Below are 24,277 nucleotides of genomic sequence, written 5' to 3' on the forward strand. Positions count from 1 at the left end.
GCCTGTGTTCCTTGATATATATAAAAGATCAATAACCAATACTGGGCTCATGATGGTCCTTATTTTAATTGGTAATAATAAAAAGACGAAGAAATACTCAGGCTGGGCACGGTATTTAATGAATCTGTCCTTACCTTATGCATTCTCTATACCAGACCTTGATTTGGTACAGTATATAACAGAAGTTGCCTGTTAGTATTAAAGGGTCTGTTACATCCAAAGGCCAGTATAAACGAGTTCATTAATGCATGGTCTCACTAACGTACAGTATATGGTAAAAAGAGAAGAGCATGACATTTGAATGAATTAGAACTCAGTGAAAAATTTATAAGTACTGTACAGTATTTCACTATGATTTTCTACGTATAGTGTGAATGATAAATAAAATACAAGCTGAAATGAGTGGAAGCACGATGCAACATAAAATACTATTTTACATGTTATTCTTGAATTAGTTTCACTTGAAAATATTTTATTTATCTATCTATCTATAGCATGCCTTAATCATCCCATAAGGGTGGTCGCAAACAAGTCGTCTACATGTCGCCCTGTCCTCTGCCATCATGTTGCCCTCCCCCTAAATCACACACCCATCTCTCATGTACCTTTCTACTCCATCCCTCCATCTCATCCTCAGTCTTCCACTTACTCTCCCCTCCCCCACCTCATTCACATTCACTCCTCATTAGTCTCTCACTCTCCATTCTCTCCACATGGCCTAATCACCTCAATGTATTTCTCCTGACACTTTCTATCACTCCCACATTCATATCACAACACTCCTTCACTTCCTCATTTGTCAGAGTGTCTCTCCATGTAACTCCATATGTTCCTCTCAGATAACTCATTTCCACTGTTCTCATTCTTGACTTGTGTCCTTCCAACATGGTCCAAGTTTCACTTCCATACATTAGAGATGGGACCACAATAGTATCATATAGTGACTCTTCTACTTCCGTGCTCACCTCCCTATTTCTTATCACTGCTTTCAATGAACCAGCAACCTTTCTTCTCTGTTGTACAGTTAAATCCTCTCATTTGGCATCTTCGGGACCAAGCAAGTGCCAAAACAGCAGAAACTACCGGATGACCATGAATTTCTAGCAATCATGGTCGGTTATCCCAAAGCAATCACAGTGTCTAATAAGTATTACTAGTCAACCCTAAGCAATAAATATTTAATAAGCAACTTATATTTAATGTATTTAATGATACAATACACATGAACTTACCTTAACCTAAGAGTATTTACATATGTACTGTACACCATTAATTAGCAAGACAAAGTTTCCAAACTTTCGAAAGGTCCTGCTCACAAAGCCAGACACTCATGAGTCATGATGGCCAATGGCGCATGCAATGCTGGCAAGCTGAAATCTTCAAAAGTGCTAAGCTCAACTTTAAAACGCACTAAGCTATTGGCGAAGTGTTCAATTTTTCGCGAAAATTGGACTTCAAAATGCGCTAGATACAGAAGAAAATTGAATATTTATTGGTGCTAAATTATTATGAGAAGCACTAAATTATTATGAAATGTGCTAGATCTAGCACCAACAATGCCAAATTGGCAACTATGGACACACTGGCAAGCCAATGTTCCCGTCGCGGGTGCCAGTCAACTCAGCATATGTGCCAGAAGAGCAGAGAACTTTCGTAATGGGACTACTGTATTTACAAAAACCGCCGAAAGACTGGAAATACCATAAGACAAGATGCCGAATGAGAGGACTTTTACTGTACCCTTTCAAGCATTCCATTCTCTGAACTTCCATTTTTATTCATCACACTAACAAAGTACTTAAATACACTCACATTTTCCATTTCCTCTAATCCATCCTCACTGTGCTTTCAGTGCTGTCATTTTTCTTAAGACCACAACTTTACCCTTCTTTACATTCACCTTTAGATTCCATTTCTTACACACTCTCCCAATGTCATTCATCAAGCCTTACATTTCCTCTTAAAACAGTATCATATTCAAACAGAACAGGAAGTTTCCAAACAATGCCCTCTCTCATTAGGGCTATCCTAACATCCACTGCCCTACCTTGAATCTCTTTTATAACTCCATCCATATACAGACTGAACAGCCACGGAGAGATGACACATCCCTGTTTCAATCCAACATTCGAACTGAAAAATTCACTCAGTTCACCATCCACATGCACTGCAGCCCCAGCACCCTCATACATATCTTCACAGCATTTAACAGCGTCTCATTTATTCCATATTTTCTTAACCCTCTCCGGCAAAGTCACACGAATCGCGTTCCATGTGGTTTTGTAGGAAAAAGCACAGTCACGCACATCGAGTTCCTAACCACAAAAAAAATTCGCCAAAAATTATGTTTTCAGCCAATTTGCGTCAAATGTTGGTGCGTTCAAGCGGACGCATGTTTGTCCCGAGGTAAGGCATTGGCAACACTGACTACTCTGATGAGACAATGCGTAGCAGAAAAACCTCAGTATCTCACGACTAGCTGGGCTTGAGGGATGCACAGCTGTCATTCATCCCTTTAAACACGCCATTTCCCCCCCCCTCACCCAAGGCAGAAGCCATTATTGAAATATTGTGATTGTACAGTGTTTTTGACTATAATGTGAAGTGATTGTGCCTATGGAACATAGATATATTGTTTGTAAAGCATTGGGGCCCATTAGCAGCCATTAGGCCTACAGGCAGGAGTCTGGTTTGTTATAACAGGGTTTCCATTTTCACCCTGCCCATAAATGATGAGTATTTTACCTTTTTATAGTGAAGCCAATACTTATATCTGTGAAACATATAGTGCCTGGATTGGTGAAATAACTGACCTACCATAGCAGGCATTATGTGCGCCATAGAGATATGCAACAGTCGCTAAGGAAATAGGCGGTCACGTACGCCACGGAATTGGGAAGGGAATAGTAACAGAGGAGGTTGGGATAGATTCATGTGATGGTGTTTTATATTGTGTATGATTTAGTGTGAAAAGTACATATAAAGTAGTGCTGCGAGTGTTCACCGAGAAATATTGTATGCATTGACTGACTTAGCTCAAATGTAGCATGAGTATCAGAGACAACAAATATGCCACACAGTCACAGACTTCAGTGAAAAGGTATTGTACCAATCTCAGACAGTGCTATATTGCGTATGGTTTAGTGTGAAACATACATATAAAATAATGCAGCGAGTGTTCACTGAGAAGTATTGCATGCACTGACTCAATTAGCGAAAACACAGCATAAGTATCAGAGAAAAGAAATATGCCACAGCCACATATATATACGTATGTTGTGCAGTGAATGTTTGTGGAGAAATCTATTGTGTGCATTGCATGTGTTTGAGGCAAACGTATCGCAAGGAGAGAAGAAAATACGCCACAGCCACAGAGCGAACGGACGTATCTCGAATGCTCCCAGCCACCGCTGCAAACCTTAAGTATTTTCAGGAATTATGTTTGTCCTATCTCCTATGGTCTTGTTTGAAGTTTATAATATAGACTACCAAAAATGTAAAGATTCATTGGCAAAGAGTATATATGAATGTTTGTAGTATTTTTGGTAACAGCTGTTTTTGATACTGTAACCAATCTCAAACATGGCTGATAATGTAAACACTGAGGGACTCGAATTTCCAGGATTTGATAATAATACTCTACTAATGTCATGGATCTGGTTAAAACATTGATTATGAGGATTAGTGAACTTGAAAAGAAAGTGGGGAATGTAGTGTTAAAGGACATGTCTGAAAATACCTAGATTACTATACAGAGTCTGATCCAGTCCAGTGAGACGGCGAATGAGGATATCAGGAATTTGAAGTGTGAAAATATCGAAATGAAAAGAAAACTAGAAGAGAGTAGTAATAAAACAGAGAAGGTGCGTAGTGTATTAGAAGAGCATAAGGCAAAGTAGGCACATGCAGAAGAAGAACAGAAAGAAGTGGTCGGCTTAAGGGAAATCATCCACGAAGAAAGGGATAGGAACAAGAAAAAAATGGAAGAAAATGTAGTGAAAATACTGAAGAGAACAGAGAAAATAGTAAGAGAAGTTGTAGAAAGGAACAAATGTGTGGTAATATTTGGAAACAGGGAGGAGGAAGAAGAGGTTAGATCTGTGAGACTCGAGAGAGACACGAATCTGGTGAGAAGAATATTAGGCAAGACTGATCCTGAAAGAGACAAGTGGGAAAAAGAAATTGAGGAAGTAAGAAGGATAGGGCCTTATAAGAAAGGGGAAACAAGACCAATGAGAGTCAAGTTGTCATCGGAAAGTGTAGTAAATGATGTACTTAAAGTGACCTGGAAACTAAGCAAAGAGGCAAGGATAGAAAATATTATAATAAGAACAGATTTGAATGAAGAAGAAAGAGAAGTTTTAAAATAATTGAAGGAACAAATAAAGGCAAAAAATGATAAGAGGACAGAGGAAGAATGTAAAACTTTTTTTTGGAGAGTGATGGACATGAAAGTAAGGAAGTGGTATGTGAGGAACTAGAAGTGAAGGAAACTAAGGGGGATGGCTATGAAAGATCAGAAATTGAGGAAGTGGTACCGACGGAGAGAAGGAGAGAAGAGGTTATAATAAAGATCAAAAATAATTTGAAGGTGGTATATACTAATGTTGATGGTTTAATATCGGCAAGGCTTGAAATTTATGATTCCTTGAGAGAACATGAACCTGATGTCATGTGCTTTGTAGAGACCAAGTTAAGAGAGGATATTGATGTTCATTTGGGAGATGGTAAATATAATCTGTGGAGAAGAGAGAGAAAAGAAAAAACGGGAGGAGGAGGAGTGATGATAGCTGTGAAGAACAACAAAAATGTAGATACCGTGGAAATGGGAGAAGGCAGGGCCGAAGTGATGAATATGAAACTAGAAACTGGAGAGAATGGCATGAGAGACATGGCGGTAGTGTATGTTCCCCCTAAGACAAGAGCATGGAATGATGATGAATACCAGATGTTGTCAGATATGGCTAGTTATTTACAAAAAATAACAGAGAAATGCAACAATATAACTTTGGTGAGTGACTTTAACCACAAAGAAGTGAACTGGGAGGAATGGGACTCAGCAGGCAGCAAAGATTCGTGGGGCAATATACAGTATTATTAAATATAATAATGAATAATGTGATGATGCAATGGGTCAAAGAAGAGACATGGTTCCGAGGTGAGGACACACCAACGAGGTTAGACTTACTGTTTACCAAAGAACCCGATGTAACAGAATCACTGAAATATTTCTGTCCTATAGGAAAAAGTGATCATGTGGTCACTGAGTTCCAGATGATAATAGGGAATGTCGAGCCAAGAGACAAGCTTCATAGGCAGGGAAGATACAACTTTGGGAAAGCAAACTTTACAGGATTGAGAAAATTTTTTGAAAATGCGAATTGGAGAAAATTCAGAGAAACAAGAGAGATACAAAGGAAGTGGGATATGCTGCTGGTGTACCATCACACCAGCAGCATGTTGCTGTCGATACCAAATCAATGTGGAGCGGTCGACTTCAGCAAGCTTTGGAGTAAACATCACCTTCCTCTCCACGTTGCATTTGCTTCTTGACGAGAAGTCAGCCGTGTACTGCATGAGTTTGTCTCGGGATCTCTTAATATCAAACAAAGTAGATCGGGCCAGGTTGAACTCACGGAGGATGCGGGAAGAAGACCACCCCGCATCTACTTTCTCCAATATCTCCTGTTTCTTCTCCAGTGTCAACACCACTCTCTTCCTCTCCTCAGGCGGCGGGGCCATCATCACACACACGAAGGAGAGGCACGAGAGCAGCAGGAGTGCCTGCAGCAGGTAAGGCACCACCACAAAAGTGAGCACGTGGGCAGCCATGACGACGAGCGTGCACTTGCGACGAGAGACAGGCGGAAAGTGGGGAGGATGCAGGGGCGCTCTAGTGGACCTCGGAGAAATGACGTGCCACAACAAAGCTGTCCCGCGCCCCGCGCACCAAGTTCAAATTACGGGCAGGAATTTTTTTTTTTCCCCAATTTTTTTGCGGTTTTCGGATCATTTTGGGAATATTGGATCCCAGGACGATTATGCCCAGTTAGTGGGGATGTTCGGATAATGGGCGTTCGGATATTAGAGCGATTACTGTACAGTGAGTCCTTGAAATACGAAGACTCGAAGTACGAATTTCTGATGGTACGAAAGTGATAAATGTAGGACAAATTCCACAGTACGAAAGTATCTGTCTCAATGGTACGAAAAACGCTATGAGAGGAAATACGAAAAATTCAAAATGGGCATGCTGCACAGTGCCGCGCTCACTTGCGGCGAGAAAACGAACTAACCCCTCTCTGGTAAAACACATTTTCGCGCGCTTCCCAGTCGAGTCACGTCCATCCTCTCCTCTCAGCTTCGCTGTAAGTTACGCTGTTTTTCTCTGTTCTTCATATTTTCGTATTTTCACCATGCCTCCCCAGCGCCATGCATCATCTCCAGCATCCGGGGAACCAGGTGGAAAGAAGAAACAGCATCGTACTGTCACTCTCAGGAGGAAATTGGAAATACAGTAGTTAGACTGATTTATTTACCGGCAAATGTACAATGAAAGACGCAACTATCTTCCCAGTTCAGTCTGACGAAAATTTACACCAGGCGAAATACAATGAAAACCCTGTTTCTACTAGTGCACGTTTCAAATGGTTCAATTTTTCCATGCTATATTCGTCAGACTTTGGGAAGATACCTGTGTCTTTCATTGTACACTTGAAGCAACAGAAAGACCTTATCAATTCAATGCATAATCCTCCGGCTTGTTTCTGTAATTTTCTGACAAGTTTCAGTTTGGCAAATTACTTTTTCTTGCTGAAAATTTCCTCCCCGTTGTTATCATCACTTTCCCCTATGATCGTTTCGAGAGCAGTGGAAGAAACTCAATGTGATCAATGATGGATATCGTTTCCCAATTTCCCAACTGGAGGTTAGGTTAGGTTAGGTTAAAAAATTATTAGGTACAGATAAGCTCGGTTAGGCCAGGTTTAATTAAACACTTTGGGAAGAATAGTCCTTTCCGCCATTATGTTAATGAAATAAACAAGAGTTCTCACACCAGAACAGCTAAAAATGACGGGGAAACAGATTTAATAAGAAACGTTTACTGTATTTACCAACCCAGAAATAATCTGAAAAATATAACAGACTATCAGGAAGAACTGATTTGGTAAGATGCTTTTACTGCTTAAAGTAAAATGTATGTCTAGCCCCCTCAGTGGCTGTGGGTTCAGATATTTGCGTGCACCCGTAGTCGGCCTTGGGACCATTTTTTCAAAGTTCTAAAATCAATTTCTTTTTCTTACATAAGTGAAAAAACTCGTCTGGCACACCTGGCTTTTTTTTTTTTAATTATTTTTTTCCCCTAAACCCATCCTGTGATTTGCTATGATTCGTGTAAGAATTAATAAAATTAGGATGAGTGTTACATCAGCATGTATACATTGGCCGAAAACATCTGGGATGAAGTGAACTGTGAATGCCAGACTGCTTGAGGTGGTAGAGCAGAGTTGTGTAAACACACCGGTGACCCTCATTCCCTTCCCATATTTGCTCGCAGATTTTTTTAAAGCTCACCCTAACTCAATGTCACTGACGCCAGTACAGTAAGGCGCTGTTCAGGGCCAGCAGTTATGAAAGCGATAATGGAATACATTATTGTTTGTATCAGTCCTCTCTCTTTCACACGTACACATATGAACAAACAAAAGAATGAGCAGTAAATGTACACTAACTCAAAGGAGCAGAAATAACTGTGCTCAGCCGGTCTGAAATATACTGGGAAGAGTGATACCGAATGAAGAATGTGGAACTGAATGCTAACCTACGAGAACATGCGAGACCAGTACAGTAAAGAGTTGTTCAGGGCCAGCAGCTATGCATGCGATAATGGAATATATTATTGTTTGTATCAGTCCTCTCTCCTTCACTCATACACATAAGAACAAACAAAAGAACGAGCAGTAAATGTACTCCCCCTAACTCTAAGGAGCAGAATAACTGTGCTCAGTCGGTCTGAAATATATTGGGAAGAGTGATACCAAACGAAGACTGTGGAACTGAATGCTAACCTACGAGAATATGTAGGACGAAAGAGTAATTTTTTTTTTTTGATTAGCAAATACTTTTGTTCCATATCGTCTCTTAAAATTGTAAAACCCATAATCTTTCATGCACGCATACAGCCTAAAGACCATGCCAATTCAGTTTATATTCCTCTAGTTTGTCTTCTATATTTTTCTGACTGTTTTGAGGGTGGTATATTATGTTCTCTTGCTGAAAGAAACTTACTCAAAATTAGGGCGCATGTAACGTAAGCATTTAAACATAGGCGTGGAGTGAAGAGAACGCCTGACTGATGGGAGGGTAGAGTAGGATCAAGTACACACACCAGTGACCTTCGTTCCCTTCCCGTAATTGTTCGCAGTTTTTTATAATGCCCTAACTCATCGTCATTCACACCGAAACAGCGAAGTGTTGTTCATGGCCGGCAACTACGAAGTGGTTAATGGAATACTGTATGAAAAATTCAAAATTGGCGCGGTGCATAGCGCCTCACTTCCTTGCCGAGAGAAAACGAACTAACCCCTCTCTGGTAAACATATTTTCGCGCGCTTCTCAGTTGAGTCCACGCCCTCCTCTCCTTACAGCCTCGCTGTACGTGAGGATATTTTCGCAGCCCTTCACCTTTTCGTATTGTTTTGCCATGCCTCCCAAGCGCCCTGCATCATCTCCAGCATTGGGGGAGCCCACTGCAAAGCAGCAGCTGCACCATACTCTAATTCTGAAAAGGAAATTGGAAATTATAAGACCCCATGAGGAGGGGCAGAGAGTCTTGGAGATCGGACGTGCTTTAGGCCTTGCTGTTTCCACCATTGGAACTATGATGAAGTAAAAGGAGATGTGCAAGAATATGGCCACCTTCTCTACAATTGTATACATGTATTGCTTACTTCTTAATGGGGGGGGGTGAAGTTTAGGTGGGGGTCTGAGGGGGTCCTGGGACGCATCCCCCCATTTATATGTGTATTTCAATGGGGAAAATCGTTCCGATATACGAAATTTCGAATTACAAAAGTTTTTTTTGGTCCCTATCCCTTTCGTATATCAAGGACTCATTGTATGAAGAATGTTACGTAAATTTAGAAGCAGCAATAGTGAAAGATGATGATAAAGATCTTCTGGAGTCAGAGACTACCAAATCTGAAGGTAAACTAGAGGAATATATAACATTAGTGAAGCTGTTAAGAGTCAAAATTGGTTGATACTATCGCAGAAATAAAAGTCGTGGAACAGTGGAGTAAAGCTGCACTACCATAAATTACGCTTCCGGAGTTTGACGAGACGCAAAATTGGAAATCTTTTCGGGATTAGTTTAAATACTCAGCTCATGATAGAACAGATCTCCCCAGTGTGAGTAAACTCTCATATCTGTTAGGACAGGTCAAGGGGACGCCTTACAAGTTGATAAAGGAATTACCTGTGGAAGAAAACAATTATGAGGTGGCTTTAACTATCCTTAGAATTATTAAGACAGGGAGCAGGTCATCACCCAATTACTTAAGGCTCTCATTGAATTACCCATATCTAAACATGACTTTGATTCCTTGCAAAATTTTTGGACTACAGTGGGGCACCAATTTTCGCGCCTAATTGGGTCCAAAAATAATGTGTGAAAGTAGAATTAGCGAAAATTGGGGCATTGTCTTTATGGCAAAAAGGCTAATTGGTTCCCGGTTATCCTAAAGCAACATCAGATTTTCATTTTCACTTGCAATACAGTACATCAAATCACTATTGTACATTGCATTGTGAGATACAAACAATAAAAACTGTACAGTACACATTATATGAGGAGAAACATACCACAGAGACCAGGTTGAGGTGTTTAATGGATGTTGGGAGTAATTATCCGAGGCGCGTGGCGGGTTTATTTAGCCACGCCAGACATATTGGCGCCACCTCTTGCTGCCTCGCTACCACCATGCTGTTTCCTCATACTACGCACTGTCTATTCTGGGATGTTAAATATACGGCAGATTTCACTGTTTTTTGCGCCCTTGTCCATGTGCTCAACTATCTTCCTTTTCATTTCATTATTATACTGCCGTTTCTTCACTCCAACACAATACTCTCTTTTAGCCTTGGCCTTTCCTCCCGACTTTGAATGTCCCGGCCACTTTTTATCACCACCACTGCCTTCCGGCCCTCCCCCAACACCACCAGGCTCTCCCCCCACACCACCAGGCCCTTTCCCCATACTACCAGGTATAGTAGAGGCCATTGAACCGTGAGAATCCAACACAATGGAGCTAGCACGCTCGTACACAATGGCGGGAATGGGTGGACAGAGTGTTGACATGACGTCATTCAAGATGGCGGTGGGTTGCGGGCGGGCGGTGCAGGAAATTCAAAGTTCAAAATATTGTCCCAAACCCAAAATTTGTGCGCGAAAATCGATTTTTTTCAAGCGAAAGTGGAAGTTAGGGAATATTTGGTGCATGCCGCGAAAGTGGATTCCGCGAATCCTGCTGTAGCGAAAGTTGGTGCACTACTGTACAATGAGTTATAATTTAAAGGCTTTAGGTACTTACAAAGATATTAAAGCAGCAGATTGGGTGCTTTCTAGATTTGTGTCATTAAAGCTTCTACCCAGAACCAAAGATGCCTTGTATAGTAGATACCAAAAGGATGATTTCTCCTCTGAGGAGATTGAAGAAGGCTTAATGCAACTCTGTAAATATTTGCAAGGAACAGTAAAGCCTGCTGATATTAAACAGAAGGCTGAAATAAGGAAAAGAACCATTAACCAACTGGTTGGGAAACCTAGGTCAGGGATGGCTAAGTCTGTACCTAAAGAAGAGGTAGGTACCTTCCTTAGCTCTTTAAAATCTGAGGATAAAACATTAAAGACAAGGAATAGACAAGCTGATGAAAATAAGGAGGTAAAAATTTCCATGGTAAAGGACAGGAAGGTTTGTGCATTTTGTGGTGAACAACATTCCAGTGCATCTTGTCAACATTTTCCTGATTATGCTTCCACAACAGTGACGCTCTAGGAAATGGGAATTGGAGTGTTGTATAATTTGCACGAATTCTGAACACACTTCCGCAGACTGCAAGATTAAACTAAATCTTTGTTTCAAATGTAAAAAGGACCATCATCTAGTGCTTCATGCCCCAGGATGAAATATGAGGCTCCTAAAACTGCAAGTGTCAATATGACAGTTGCTAAAGCAAAAAAAAATCCAGTATTAATGCCTCCTGCAGTTCCAATTCCATATGTGAAGGTAATGGTAGAAAATAGAAACATATCAGTATGTACTCTTTTTGATAAGGGTGCACAGAAAACCTTCACTTCTGCAGTCATTGTGAAGAAATTAAAGTTACCTATTATTGGTAAAGTAAATCTAGCCATTACAGGATTCTTAACTACTAAGGAAGCTCAGTCCTTTGGTTTAGTTAGACCTGTAATACAACTTGGCAGACAATAATGCTGTATAACAGCAGCTGCATTGGATAATATGGTAACAAGTATATATATATATATATATATATATATATATATATATATATATATACAGTACAATCCCAGTTAACTGGGCGGCTTGGGGAATTTACCTTCCCGGTTACAGATTTTTCCCGTAGTTCTGATATTCAAATCTATACAAAGGTGATCATTATCACAGCAGTAAATACAATTCATGTACTCACCACTCACATCAGGGGGCACACTAAGAGATTCCACCTGAAATATTACCTCGTAAACACACACCATGGTAATAATGCACGTGCATGCAATGCCTTGCAATACCGGTACTGCAAAATGCACAAGTCCATTCTGTTAACTACCGAATAATTTCTTGTATGTACTGTACTCATAAATGTGGAAAACTAAAGAAATAAAATCCTGAATATTTATTTGTAAATTATCACGACACCTGTGCCCCCACATCAGCTTTGTTTACGGTCCTGGCCCCGACTGACCGCCACCATTCCGCCACTGTTTTGCACCATTCTGTTAACTACCGAAGTATTCGTTGTATGTACTGTACTCATAAAAGTGGAAAAATAAAGAAATAAAATCTTGAACATTTATTGGTGAACTGATGTTAAGACTGCACTGTAGAATTATCACACCTGTGCCCCCACACAAGCTTTGTTTACGGTCCCGGTCCCGACTGACTTCCACCATTCCACCCTTCACCCGCCGCCAATCAGCTGTTTTGCACTAAATAAAATACATGATGTACATATGAAGTGCAAGCATATATTTTTTTCTTCCAACAAAGTAAACCTTCATTCCTATTAAAATTTTTTTTTTTTTCCATCTCTGCCAGCATACATGCATTCTAAGATGAATTTATGTGGTGCAAGTTAGAGTTGGTCCGTTAGGAAGAAAAACACCGGCGTTTGCTGATTTGCTCTCTCCCGAGATGTCTGGTTTACAAATATCATGCCTGTCTTTGAAACGATTTAACCATCCAACACTGAAATCACATTCGACTTCTGTATTCAATTTACTGTGAAACTCTCTTGCTTTTTCTTGTATAAGAGGACCAGAAATAGGTGCTCCCCTATATCTTTCTAAGCAAAACCACTCGAACGATGAAGAGTATGCCTTTTTTCAATGGACTTACTTGTCTCGCTTTTCATGAAAAATTCATTGAGCTTGGATGCTTGGGCCTTGGTATCATAAATCGTTGGATTTCCTACATTATATTCGGTCATCAGTGTTTTATAATGTTTGCCTTTTTCAAGTCTATTGCATATGTCCAGTTTCTGTTTCAAAGTAAGCACGACACGCTTACGTTTCGTTTGCTCTTTAGGCATTTTGGAGTGTTGAAATTACCGTCCATCAAAGCAACACAACAGCAAGAGAGCTTGTTTACTGTCTGGTGGTAAAAAGCAGACTGGTGATTTGTGGAAATTGTGGAGGGTGTGGAGGATGACTGAATTCAAGTAGGGGAAAGAGGGAAGAGGAGGGCTGGTTAAGAGGATTTACTAGGGATTTACATTAGCCAGAAAATGCCTTCACCTCGCTTAGTCCAACTTCACCCAGCCTCGCATGACATGATAAAACGGCAGTTTGGCGGTCCATTCAAAATGGCGTACAGTTATAACTTACCAACGTTTTTACCAGCCCTTGAATTTTCCCGTTTTTCTGAGTATTCCGTTTGTCTGGATACCGGATAGCAGGGATTGTACTGTATATATACAGTATATAAATATATATATATATATATACACTCAATCCTCGTAAATCATGGCAATTTGGGTCTGGACCACTGCCGTGATTTACTAATTCCGTGATTTATGAATAATAACTCTTATGTGAAAAATTAATTTGGGTCCGGACTTTGGCCAACCCGCCCCCACAGCACCCTACCTACATCTATCTAGGCACCATCAAACACAAACATACAAATTTAGGAGTATTCAGTGCATGTCTTAAATAGAAAAAAGTCATGTTAAGGGATCTCACCTTAATCCTATGACGAAACTGCTTAAGTGAATGGAGTGGGGTGGTGTTGGGAAGAACTTAGAACCTCTCAGCACTTGTTCTTCTCAAACTCTTTCGCCAGCTTTGAAAGCTTCTCTCCCTTCTCAACATGACGAATGAGCTCCAAACGTTGACTATACAACAACTGCGGCAACTTCTTGACCCCATACTGCTTACAGCGCTTCACTGGGGGGTCGGGAGGGGCCATGGCAGGTAGGAGGCATGGGGAAGTTGCACAAAAAAGGCAGGTAACTCTCGTACTCCACGGCGACGGTCTGTAGTGTGCGGACTGGTGGGAAAAGAACAATAACAACATGGCGGCATTAGTATGCACATATGCCACCAGGGACGCGCAGTGATTGGTTGTAGGGTCTCGATTTTCAGTTTGAATGCTGCGGTTTATGGTTCTCCTCAGGAAAGGCCCACTTGGGTGCCTAGATCCGCGATTTTCGTGACTTAACAGTGATTTAAGGTTGCCGGCAGTCTGACAGCCACCTTGCCGTGATTTACGAATCCGTGATTTATGAACACACGATTTACGAGGATTGAGTGTATATATATATGCTGTATATATATATAACTGTATGTATATATATATATATATATATATATATATATATATATTCCATTGACAAAATCACTTCATAATATACTCGCAGATTTAACCACGATATGTCAACAGGGGCTTTGGCCTCGGGCAGGAGGGGGAGAATTGGAGGCGTTAAAGGGACAACATACTTGGTGCAACCCTACAGCTTGGCTGATCGTAAGGTACTGGGATTTACCGCTCCATAGAGTCCCATACAGGTCGTGACAATGTTGCCAAAGGTTTACTTCTGAGGAGAGATATGCCCGCTAGAACACAGCAAAATTTGACGCAAATTGCCCGAATTTTTTTCTGCTTTATCACACAATTCACATCCATGTGCGTTTATCAGGAGAGAAACATGAGACGCAATTCGCGTCGCCATGCCTGAGAAGGGTAGCATTTAGGAAATAATGAAATGGCAAAGGAAAGGACAAAAATGAATCAAAAAGGTATAGCTATTTGAACAATGAAATGCGCAAAACAATAGTAATGCTCCTTTGTAACTTAGCAGTTGAGAGATAATCCCTTCTTTTAAAGTACTACAAGGGCAACTTTATATACTGAGCACATAATGACAAGTATTACATATGACTGGAGCCAAAATTTTTGAAAGCTAAGGAGGAGGAGGGGGAGGAGGAGGAGGAGGAGGAGGGAGAAGAAGGAGGAGGAGGAGGAGGAGGACACATACCTAGTGAGACCCAGTGATGGGAGGATGATTATCATGAGCAACAGAAAGGTGTATGTCTTGACCATAATAGAATGGTTCTCTGCTGACCGTGTCCAGTGTGACATGAACTTGTCTGAATAAGCCACCATTACTGGCATCCCTGCAGACACTGTCCACAGCAGCAGAGTTGGTAATATCTCAGAGACTGCTGGACCCTGAAAAAGAAAGAAGACAAGTAAACTTCAAACTCATCAACTAAAGTGACAACCTGATGAAGCATGGTAAAGGGCCCACTTATGCAATATTTATTGTTTGACAGCTTCTGGAAAAACATATGGGTATGAAGAAAAGGTTGCACTTCGTTTTTGCTGATTTGGAGAAGGCATTTGACAGACTGACCTGGGAAGTGGTGAAATGGGTAAGGAGAAAGCTTGGGACTGAGGAGTGGTTAGTTAGAGTGGTTATGGAAATGTATGAGTGTGTTCACATCCAGGTTAGAGTACATGGAGGTTTGAGTGATGATTATTCTGTGAATGATCGGTTGCATCAGGGGTTAGTTTTAAGCCTCGTATTGTTTGTCATGGTGTTTGAAGCTTTCTCATGTGACTTTAAAACTGGACTCTCATGGGGGATGTTGTATGCTGATGATTTGGTGTTGACTGCAGAGAATATGATGGTTGTGGAAGAAAGATTTTGGAGGAAGTGGAGACATGGGATGGGGCACAAAGGTTTGAGAGTAAATGTGGGTAAAACAAAAGTGATGAGATTGTGAGCAGGTGATGATGCTGTCAAAGCAGAAGTCTGGTGATGCAGAGTTTGCCACAAGAGTATGGGACATATGTCCATTTTATGCAATGTCTATGATAAGTGGGTGCATAAAAAACATTGTGGTATTAGAGGTAGGCTGCAAAATAATGCTGGTTTCGTGTGTTCAGTATGTAAAGGATAGCATACACAAGTAGACAGGCTGAAAAGGATTAATACTGCTTGAGACTCTCTTGAGTGCATGGAGTGTGTGGAGTTTTTGGGGGGACATATGTGCTGGAGATTGGGCTGGAGTTAGCTTGGTGGCAAGGGTAAGGAGTGGTCAGAAAAAGCTCAGGAAGTTGTTGCCCTCCCGACTTGGAGTGGGCTTTCCCACCATGCTAGAGGGGTCCCTGTGTGCAGCATGTGTCAGAAGTATGATGATGTGCAGTTGTTACATTTGGGAAAGCGTGCAGTTGTTACATTTGGGCAATGAGGGAGGGTATTAGTATGTTCCAGCATGCAATGATGAGAATGATTAAATGATGTGTGGTGCACCCCTGACTGGCAGATCTGGGGGGATTGCGAGTGCAAATGAGGAGTTGAGAGGATGGATGGAACATGAATGGTTTAGTGTTGTGATGAGAATGGGTAGACGGGGATGGGTTGGTCATGTGGAGAGGGTGGAGGATGACATTTTTCTCAGTTATATCATTCAGTAATGCCCTACTCATCCATCTCAACATTTTCAGTCCACTGCATTCCAATCTGCATATATCCTTTTCTTTCACTGGCGATCTCACTTCTGTACAAGATAACACTTCTCACACCTGTTTTGCAGAAAGTGCTCTATGCATGAAAGAATAGTCATTTCATGGTCAAGAGAGGCAACTATACCCATAAATTTTCCCATTTATTTCCTGGAAAAATTTAAAGCCTTTTATGACCCTCCCATCTATTAAATCACCCACTGACCATCATATCCCCTTTTCTTTCTAGAGGCAAATTGGAGGCACAGGAATAACATTACAAACAACAGACACAAAGGCTGCACATAAGACTCTCAACTTACCAGTGACTACCAAATGTTGTTTATCAATATCAGCACAACTTTCTTTCCATCCAAAGTGATAATGGAACAAGAGAGCCCAATATAAGTATGGTCTGCTATTATTGTTGTGACCCGAAGATTATCTGGATGTGTATTAATTCTGCACAGCTTTCTATAGTGGTACCACATTAAACTGGCTGGTCTGGGTGTAACAGGTCACCCGTACACTGTTGTCATACTTACAACTGACCTCCCGTACAGCCAAGGCCATCTAAAAATACTTTTAGATGGCCTTGGTACAACCCAGTATAGTTTTACTTGTACAAAAAAGCTATAAGGTTTTTATGAAAGATTCACTTTTTGTTAGTAATTACACAGAACTGTCTATAAAACTAGGCAGCGCTGCTTGTGCGGTGTTGCTGGTGTAGGTCAGGGTCATAAGCACACACACACTCACACATGCACACACACCACGTGGAATAGCCCTACTCTGGAGAAAAAAAAAAAAAAAGCCAAGACTTATACCTCCTGGGTGGTGTGGAAATAAAGTTGAAATGTCTATCTATCTATCTATTCCCAGATGCCTCAATCCCGTTCAGGGTGGCCACAAACAAATCGCCTCCAAGTCGCCCTGTCCCCAGCCATTTCACTTCCCTGCTCCCAACTAACATCCCCCTCTCTCATACACCTCTCCACCCCATCCCTCCATCTCATCCTCGGCCTCCTCCTCCCTCTTCCCCCCTCCACCTCACTCACATACACTCTTCTCATCAATCTTTCACCCTCCATCCTCTCCACATGGCCAAACCACCTCAGTGTATTCCTCATAACTCTTCCTATCACATCCACATCCACACCACAAAGCTCCTTTATATTCTCATTTGTCAGCCCGTCTCTCCATGTGACTCCACAGGCTTCTTTTAAATAACTCTTTTCCACTGCTCTCACTCTTGACTTGTGTCCTTCCAGCAACGTCCAAGCTTCACTTCCATACGTTAGAGTTGGTATCACAATACTGCCATGTAGTAACTATTTCACTTCCATGCTCACTTCCCTGTTTCTTATCACTGCTTTCAAGAAACCAGCAACCTTTCTTCCCTCCTGTACCCTTTCAAGCACTTCACCCTCCAAATCATCCATCCTTACTCATCACACTACCCAAGTACTTAAATGTACTCACATTTTCCAATTCCTCACCATCCACCCACGCTGTACATTCACTGACTTCACCTCTCTCGAAGACCATCACTTTACTCTTCTCTACATTCACCTTTAGATTCTGTTTCTTACACACTCTCCCAAACTCATCCACCAAGCCTTGCAGCTCTCCTTTGTCTTCACTCAACAACACAGTATCATCTGCAAACAACAGTACAGCGAGTTTCCAAACACTACCCTCTCTCACCAGGACCACTCCAACATCCACTACCCTCCTTGTACCTCTTTCACTACCCCATCCATGTACAGATTGAACAACCAGGGAGACATGACACATCCCTGTTTCAACACAACCTTCAAAGAGAAAAATTCACTCAGTTCACCATCACACGCACTGCAGCCTTAGCACCATCATACATACTCTTCACAGCATTCAACAACTTCCCATCAACTCCATATATTCTTAATATTTTCCACAATCCTTGTCTATCCACACTGTCATGTGCTTTCTCCAAATCCAGGAAAGCCGCATATAACTTCTTTCCCTTCTCTAGACACTTTTCCACTAAAGATCTATAAATGAATATCTGATCTACACAACCTCTTCCCTTCCTAAAGCCTCTTGTTCTTCTCAAACTAATTCCTCTGTTCTTTCTCTAACTCTATCTATAAGTATCCTACCATACACTTTTCCTATTATACTAAGAAGACAAATGCCCCTATGATTACCACACACTTCTTTTTCCCCTTTTCCTTTGTACATGAGAATAATTATACCTGACTTCCAATCCTCCGGGACTCTACCTTCCTCCCAGGCCAATCTGCACATTTTCCACATCCATTCTACTACTATCTCTCCCCCATACTTCAGCATTTCAAAACACACTCCATCAATTCCTGAGGCTTTCCCCAATTTCACTTTCTTCATTGCTTCCACAACTTCTATCCTACTGATTTCTTCCTGTTTTCTCACCTCCCTTCTTCTCCCAGCCATTCCCCAGCCACTTATGCTCGCATTACTTCCATCCTCTATGTTCAACAATTCCTTAAAGTGTTCTCTCCATCTGCTCACTTTTTCTCCCTTCTCCACTAGTAATCTACCATTTTTATCTTTCACTCCCCTGCTAATTTCACTTCCACCCTGTCTTACTCTTTTCACCTCTTTCCAGAACATTTTCTTACAGTCCCTCCACTTTACACTCAAGTTCCTTCCAAATTCCTCATCCACTCTCTTCTTTCTCTTACTAATCTTTTCACCTCTCTCTTTCTTTCTACATGTAACTCTCTCTTCCGCCTCTCAACTTCTTCCAAGCCCCTATTTCTCATCCATTCATTGTATGCTTTCTTCTTTTGTGCCACAGCCTGTCTCACCTCTTCAGTCCACCACGCTGTTCCTTGCACACTCCTCCGTCTTCTCTTCATCCCACACACCACATCACATGCTGCACATATTTCTTCTGTGAATATCCTGCACACACCTTCCACGTCCCCCATCTGCTCCAATTCATATTTGCCCAATCGTTCCTCCACTTCTCTCTTATACTCTGCCTTGTTCTCATCCTCTTGTAACCTTTCCACTCTCCTTACAAATACTCCTTCTTCCCATCCTTCCCTTCTTCTATTTTTCCATCCTAATTGGACCTTGATTCTGGCCACCACCAAGTAGTGGTCAGAAAGTCCACTCCCCCAACCTCTATACACTCTTGCATCCATTACACATTTTCGCATCCTTTCATCCACACACACATAATCATTCATTGCCTTCCTTTCATTCAGTTCACCACCCACCCTTCTCATCACTCGCCATGTATACCTGTGGATCATTTTGTGCCTGAAGAGGGTATTGGTTATCACCAACCCCCTCCCAGCAGAAATGTCCACTAAAGCACAGCCATTCTCATCTATCACAGCAGGCACACCCCACTCACCAACTATTCAATCCACCTTCACATTCCTTACTTTATCTTTCATATCACCGATCAAAAACACTCTCTCATTCCTTCCAAACTTTTCCATGCACACTTCCACATTTGTCCAGAACTCTTCTCTCACTCTGCTTGCACGATCTTGCATTGGCGCATACACACGCACAATCGCCCACATTTGTATTCCAACTTTCAATCTTACCCACACAATCCTTGACCCAACTGATCCATACTCTCTTTTGCTCTTCTTCCATCTTTTACTCGCAACTATACATACTCCTTCTTTTGCCCTCTCATTCTCACCTACTCCTGCACATATACCCATCCATACTACCATTCTCTCACACTCTCACCTCACCATTTCGTTTTAGTTATTCCGCATACATCAACTTTCGCACCCTCAAGCACCTGGACAATCTCTCTCTCTCTTTCACCTCATCATTCGCTCCCCTTACATTCCAAGTTCCAATTACCATGTCCTTTGTCCGGTCCTTGGTCGTCACCTTTTGGTCAGTCCTTGTCCGAGGCTTATTGTTTGTCTTTTTAGTTAGTTGTTTCCCGGGGAGGGGCACTAACCCTCCATCAATCCTTTAAGTCGCCTTTTACGACAAGCAGGGATACTGGGGGAGTATTCTTGGGGGAAAAAAAACAAAAATCACCCTGGGGGGTCGAAACGTAACAGTAATAATAAATAATAATAATAATAATAGTAATAGTAATAATAATAACAATAATCCATGCATTGCCCTACACCATATTCCATTAATGACAGTGCACCCCCTCACACACACGTACACACACACTGTTGGGACCAAAAGCTCCTGGATCTCGTACAAGAGTTTTTCTTAACGCAACATGTGAGGGAAACCACTAGAAAAAGAGGACTTGATGTACCTTCAGTGCTAGATCTAATATTTACTAGGCAAGAAAATGACATTGACAGTTTAATATATCACCCTCCACTCGGCAAAAGCGATCATGCAGTACTAAATTATAACTTCAGGATAGCATATGACATAGTAAACAGCAATGACAGTTACAAAAAGAGACTAAACTATAAAAAGGGAAATTATCAAGACCTAAAGAAGTATTTCTTAGAAGTTGATTGGGAAAATGAGCTTAGAGGACAAGATTTAAATGCTGTATATAAAAATTTTTGTGAATTTTATGAAACAGGAGTCCAGAAGTACATCCCACAGCACAAAGAAGCAGATCAGAAAATACAGAAATGGTTCAATACAGAATGTAAAAAATCAAAAGAAAGAAGAGATTTGTTGTGGAATAGATACAGAAGACACAATAGTGAAAGGGCGTATAATAATTACAAACAGGCAAGAAACGACTATACAAGAATAAGGAGGGAAGCCCAAAAACAGTTTGAGGAGGATATAATAAATAAAAGTGGTGATCAACCAAAGCTGTTTTACAGCTATATCAGAAGCAAAACCAAAGTAAAAGATATAATACAATCCATCACGGACGAGGGAATCACTTATACACAAGAGAAAGATATTTGTGAAGCACTAAATAAGAATTTCCAATTAGTTTTTACAGAAGAAAAAAATTTTGAGAGGGAATATGTAGAACACGCATGTCCACACATACTACCAGATATACAAATAGCATAAAAAGTAATACAAGAGGAGTTAAGTAGATTAGACAGAGGAAAAGCAAGTGGTCCTGATGAAATTTCATGTTGGGTGTTACGAGAATGTGCAAAGGAGTTGAGTAAACCATTATTTTTAATTTTCAAGAAATCCTTGAGTCAAGGGAAACTACCTGATATTTGGAAAAAAGCAAATATAGTCCCCTTATTCAAGAAAGGAAATAGACAAAATCCTCTCAACTACCGACCAGTATCACTGACCAGTGTTGTAAGCAAGGTATTAGAAAAACTTATAAGAAAAGCTTGGGTAAATCATCTAGAAGAACACAGTATGATAACAGACAGACAGTTTGGTTTCAGAAAAGGAAAATCATGTGTTACTAATCTGTTGAGCTACTATGACAGAGTAACAAACACAATACAGGAAAGGGAAGGATGGGTGGACAGTATCTATTTAGATTTCAAGAAAGCTTTTGACACAGTACCACACCAAAGACTTTTATGGAAACTGTACCATCAAGGAGGAATTCGAGGCAAACTGTTTTGTTGGATGCAAGACTTTCTCATAAAAAGAGAAATGAGGACAGTACTAAGAGGAAACTATTCATCATGGAAAGAAGTGACTAGTGGAGAACCACAGGGTTCGGTGCTGGCACCAATCATGTTTCTAGTGTACATAAATGATATAAACAGTAACACTGGAAATGAGAGCTATCTGAATATGTTTGCAGATGATGCAAAAATACAAAGGAGAATTACTAGCACAGACTCTTGTAGGGAGCTACAAGAAGAATAAAATAAACTTCATGAATGGAGTAGTACATGGCAAATGGAATTCAATGTGGACAAGTGTCATGTAATCAAGTTTGGTAAAAGTGGAAAAAGACCTGATTGGGATTATAAGTTAGGAAATAAAACCCTATACACATCAGAAAGAGACAAAGACCTAGGTGTGATTATCAATAACAGACTATCTCCGGCTGACCACATCAGCGAGAAGGTACGGAACATGTATACACTGCTTGCAAATATGAGAATAGCATTCACATACATAAATGAAGACATGCTAAGAAGGATAATAACATCATTCATTAGACCAACCCTGGAATATGCATCAGTAGTCTGGAGTCCTCATCTCAAAAAGCATATAGACAAGATTGAAAAAGTTCAAAGGGCCGCTACAAGATGGATACCAAGCTTAAGGGACCTAAGCTACGAAGAAAGACTAAATAAACTGAATCTACCAACACTACAGGAGAGAAGGAAAAGAGGTGACATGATAATGCTATATAAGTGCATATCAGGAAAGGAGAAAATAGACATAAATGATTACTTAACATATGGAGAAGCATCAGCAAGAGGACACTGCAAAAAACTGCATAAGAAGAGAGGTGATAAAGACGTAAGGAAATTCAGTTTCCCAAACAAAGCAATTGAACAATGGAATGCACTACCGAATGAAATAGTGTGTGCCAAAACAATTCACAAATTTAAGGATATGTACGATAAATATGGTCTAAGACACGGGACAATACGAGCTTGACTCATTCCTGTAAAGATACAATTAGGTAAGAACAATTAGGTAGGTAAGAACACACACACACACACACACACACACACACACACACACACACACACAGTAAGAGAGAAAGAAAGCAGGAACACACACACACACACACACACACACACAAAGGGAGTCATTGGAGGTAGACATCTGTCATCGGCGCTTCGTACCAGAACAACACGGCCAGTGGCATTACCTAAATTAGTATCTCTGAATGAGTCAAGCTCTGTACAAGGTTAGACTAAATGATTTTTCATTATTAAAAGGAAAAGAAATAATAAGTTTAAATAAGACTGGTTCAAACAGAACAAAGAACCACGATGCGCTGAGTCAGCTGGGTTTGTTTAGACTACAGCAACACGGGGAAAGTGTACATACTCTGTAAGTACATACTCTGTTCATTTAGTATTACAAAATGGATACATACTTCAGTAAAACAAATTTGGAAAAGAAAAGGGATAAAAGTAAAAAGCAAAATGATGATTTCTACCAAGAACTGGTTGAAGTGGAGACTCATAATAGACTGGTTGAACGTGTACACAAACTAGAAATGGCTTTCAAAAATGAAATTGATGAAATAAAGAAGCAAATGCAGTTGCAAAAGGAAGAGATAGAAAAACTAGGAAGGGAGGCCAATAAGAAAGACACAACCATCAGTGAACTAACAGTGGAATTGAGTACGCTTAGGAAGAAAGTGAGTGAAATGGCAAGTACAGTAGTCAATCACGAGAGTGTTATGGAAGAGTTCAAAAATAACACAGAGACAATTAGGCAAGCAAGCAGTCTTATGGACCAGAGCAGTGATATTGAGGAGAAGATAACACAGGTGAATGAAGCTGTGCAAAGCTACAAAAATGATGTAGAAACCACATATGCTGAAATGGTGAAAGTAAAGAAAGACTTAGAAACAAGGGTGGAGGAAAAAAGCATTAAAAAGGAAGTGAAAACCATAATCCAAAAAAATCCAAAGTTAGTCAGAGATTCAGTAGAGATAAATAAATCAATAGTAATCACTGGTATAGAAGAGGAAGAAGTTAAAAACAAGATCACTAGAGACAAAAAGGAGATGGCAAATGTAATGAGCTTACTGAAAGAAGTATCAGAGGAAATCTGTAGTAAAGATATAGAGGAACACAAAAGGTTAGGGAAATACGAGAAAAGCAAGACAAGACCTCTAAAGGTGACTTTCCAGAGTGTAAACACTGTGGAAGAGATACTAAAAAATGCAAAGAATCTTATGGAAAAAGAGGAGTTCAAAAATGTATGGATAAAAAGATGCCTAACACAAGAGGAACTGGAATTACTGAAAGAGAAAAGGGAGGAAGCAAAAACAAAAAATGAGGGAAGATCAGAAGAGGAGAAGAAGAAATTTTTTTACACAGTAATAGGATTGCAGGTACGAAAGTGGTACACAAACAGGATGGAAGAAAAAGGAGGAAGGTAGTAGAACCATGTCATGACAAGTATATAAA

At 40.6% G+C, this 24,277-nt stretch overlaps 1 protein-coding gene across 1 annotated transcript in view; it reads right to left on the reverse strand.

Moving 5' to 3' along the window:
• The window catches only part of LOC145404026 (mechanosensitive cation channel TMEM63B-like), a 188,992-nt gene that overhangs the window by 50,343 nt on the left and 114,372 nt on the right, over window positions 1-24,277 (reverse strand). The window contains exon 8 of the mRNA XM_080275629.1: window positions 14,779-14,972. Within this exon, the coding sequence (XP_080131755.1) occupies window positions 14,779-14,972 (194 nt within the window). The remainder of the gene's footprint in view (window positions 1-14,778; window positions 14,973-24,277) is intronic.

The sequence above is a fragment of the Coenobita brevimanus genome, chromosome 62, assembly GCF_032717465.1.
Source record: "Coenobita brevimanus isolate Jiangsu-jjx chromosome 62, ASM3271746v2, whole genome shotgun sequence".
Taxonomy (NCBI): Eukaryota; Metazoa; Arthropoda; class Malacostraca; order Decapoda; family Coenobitidae; genus Coenobita; species Coenobita brevimanus.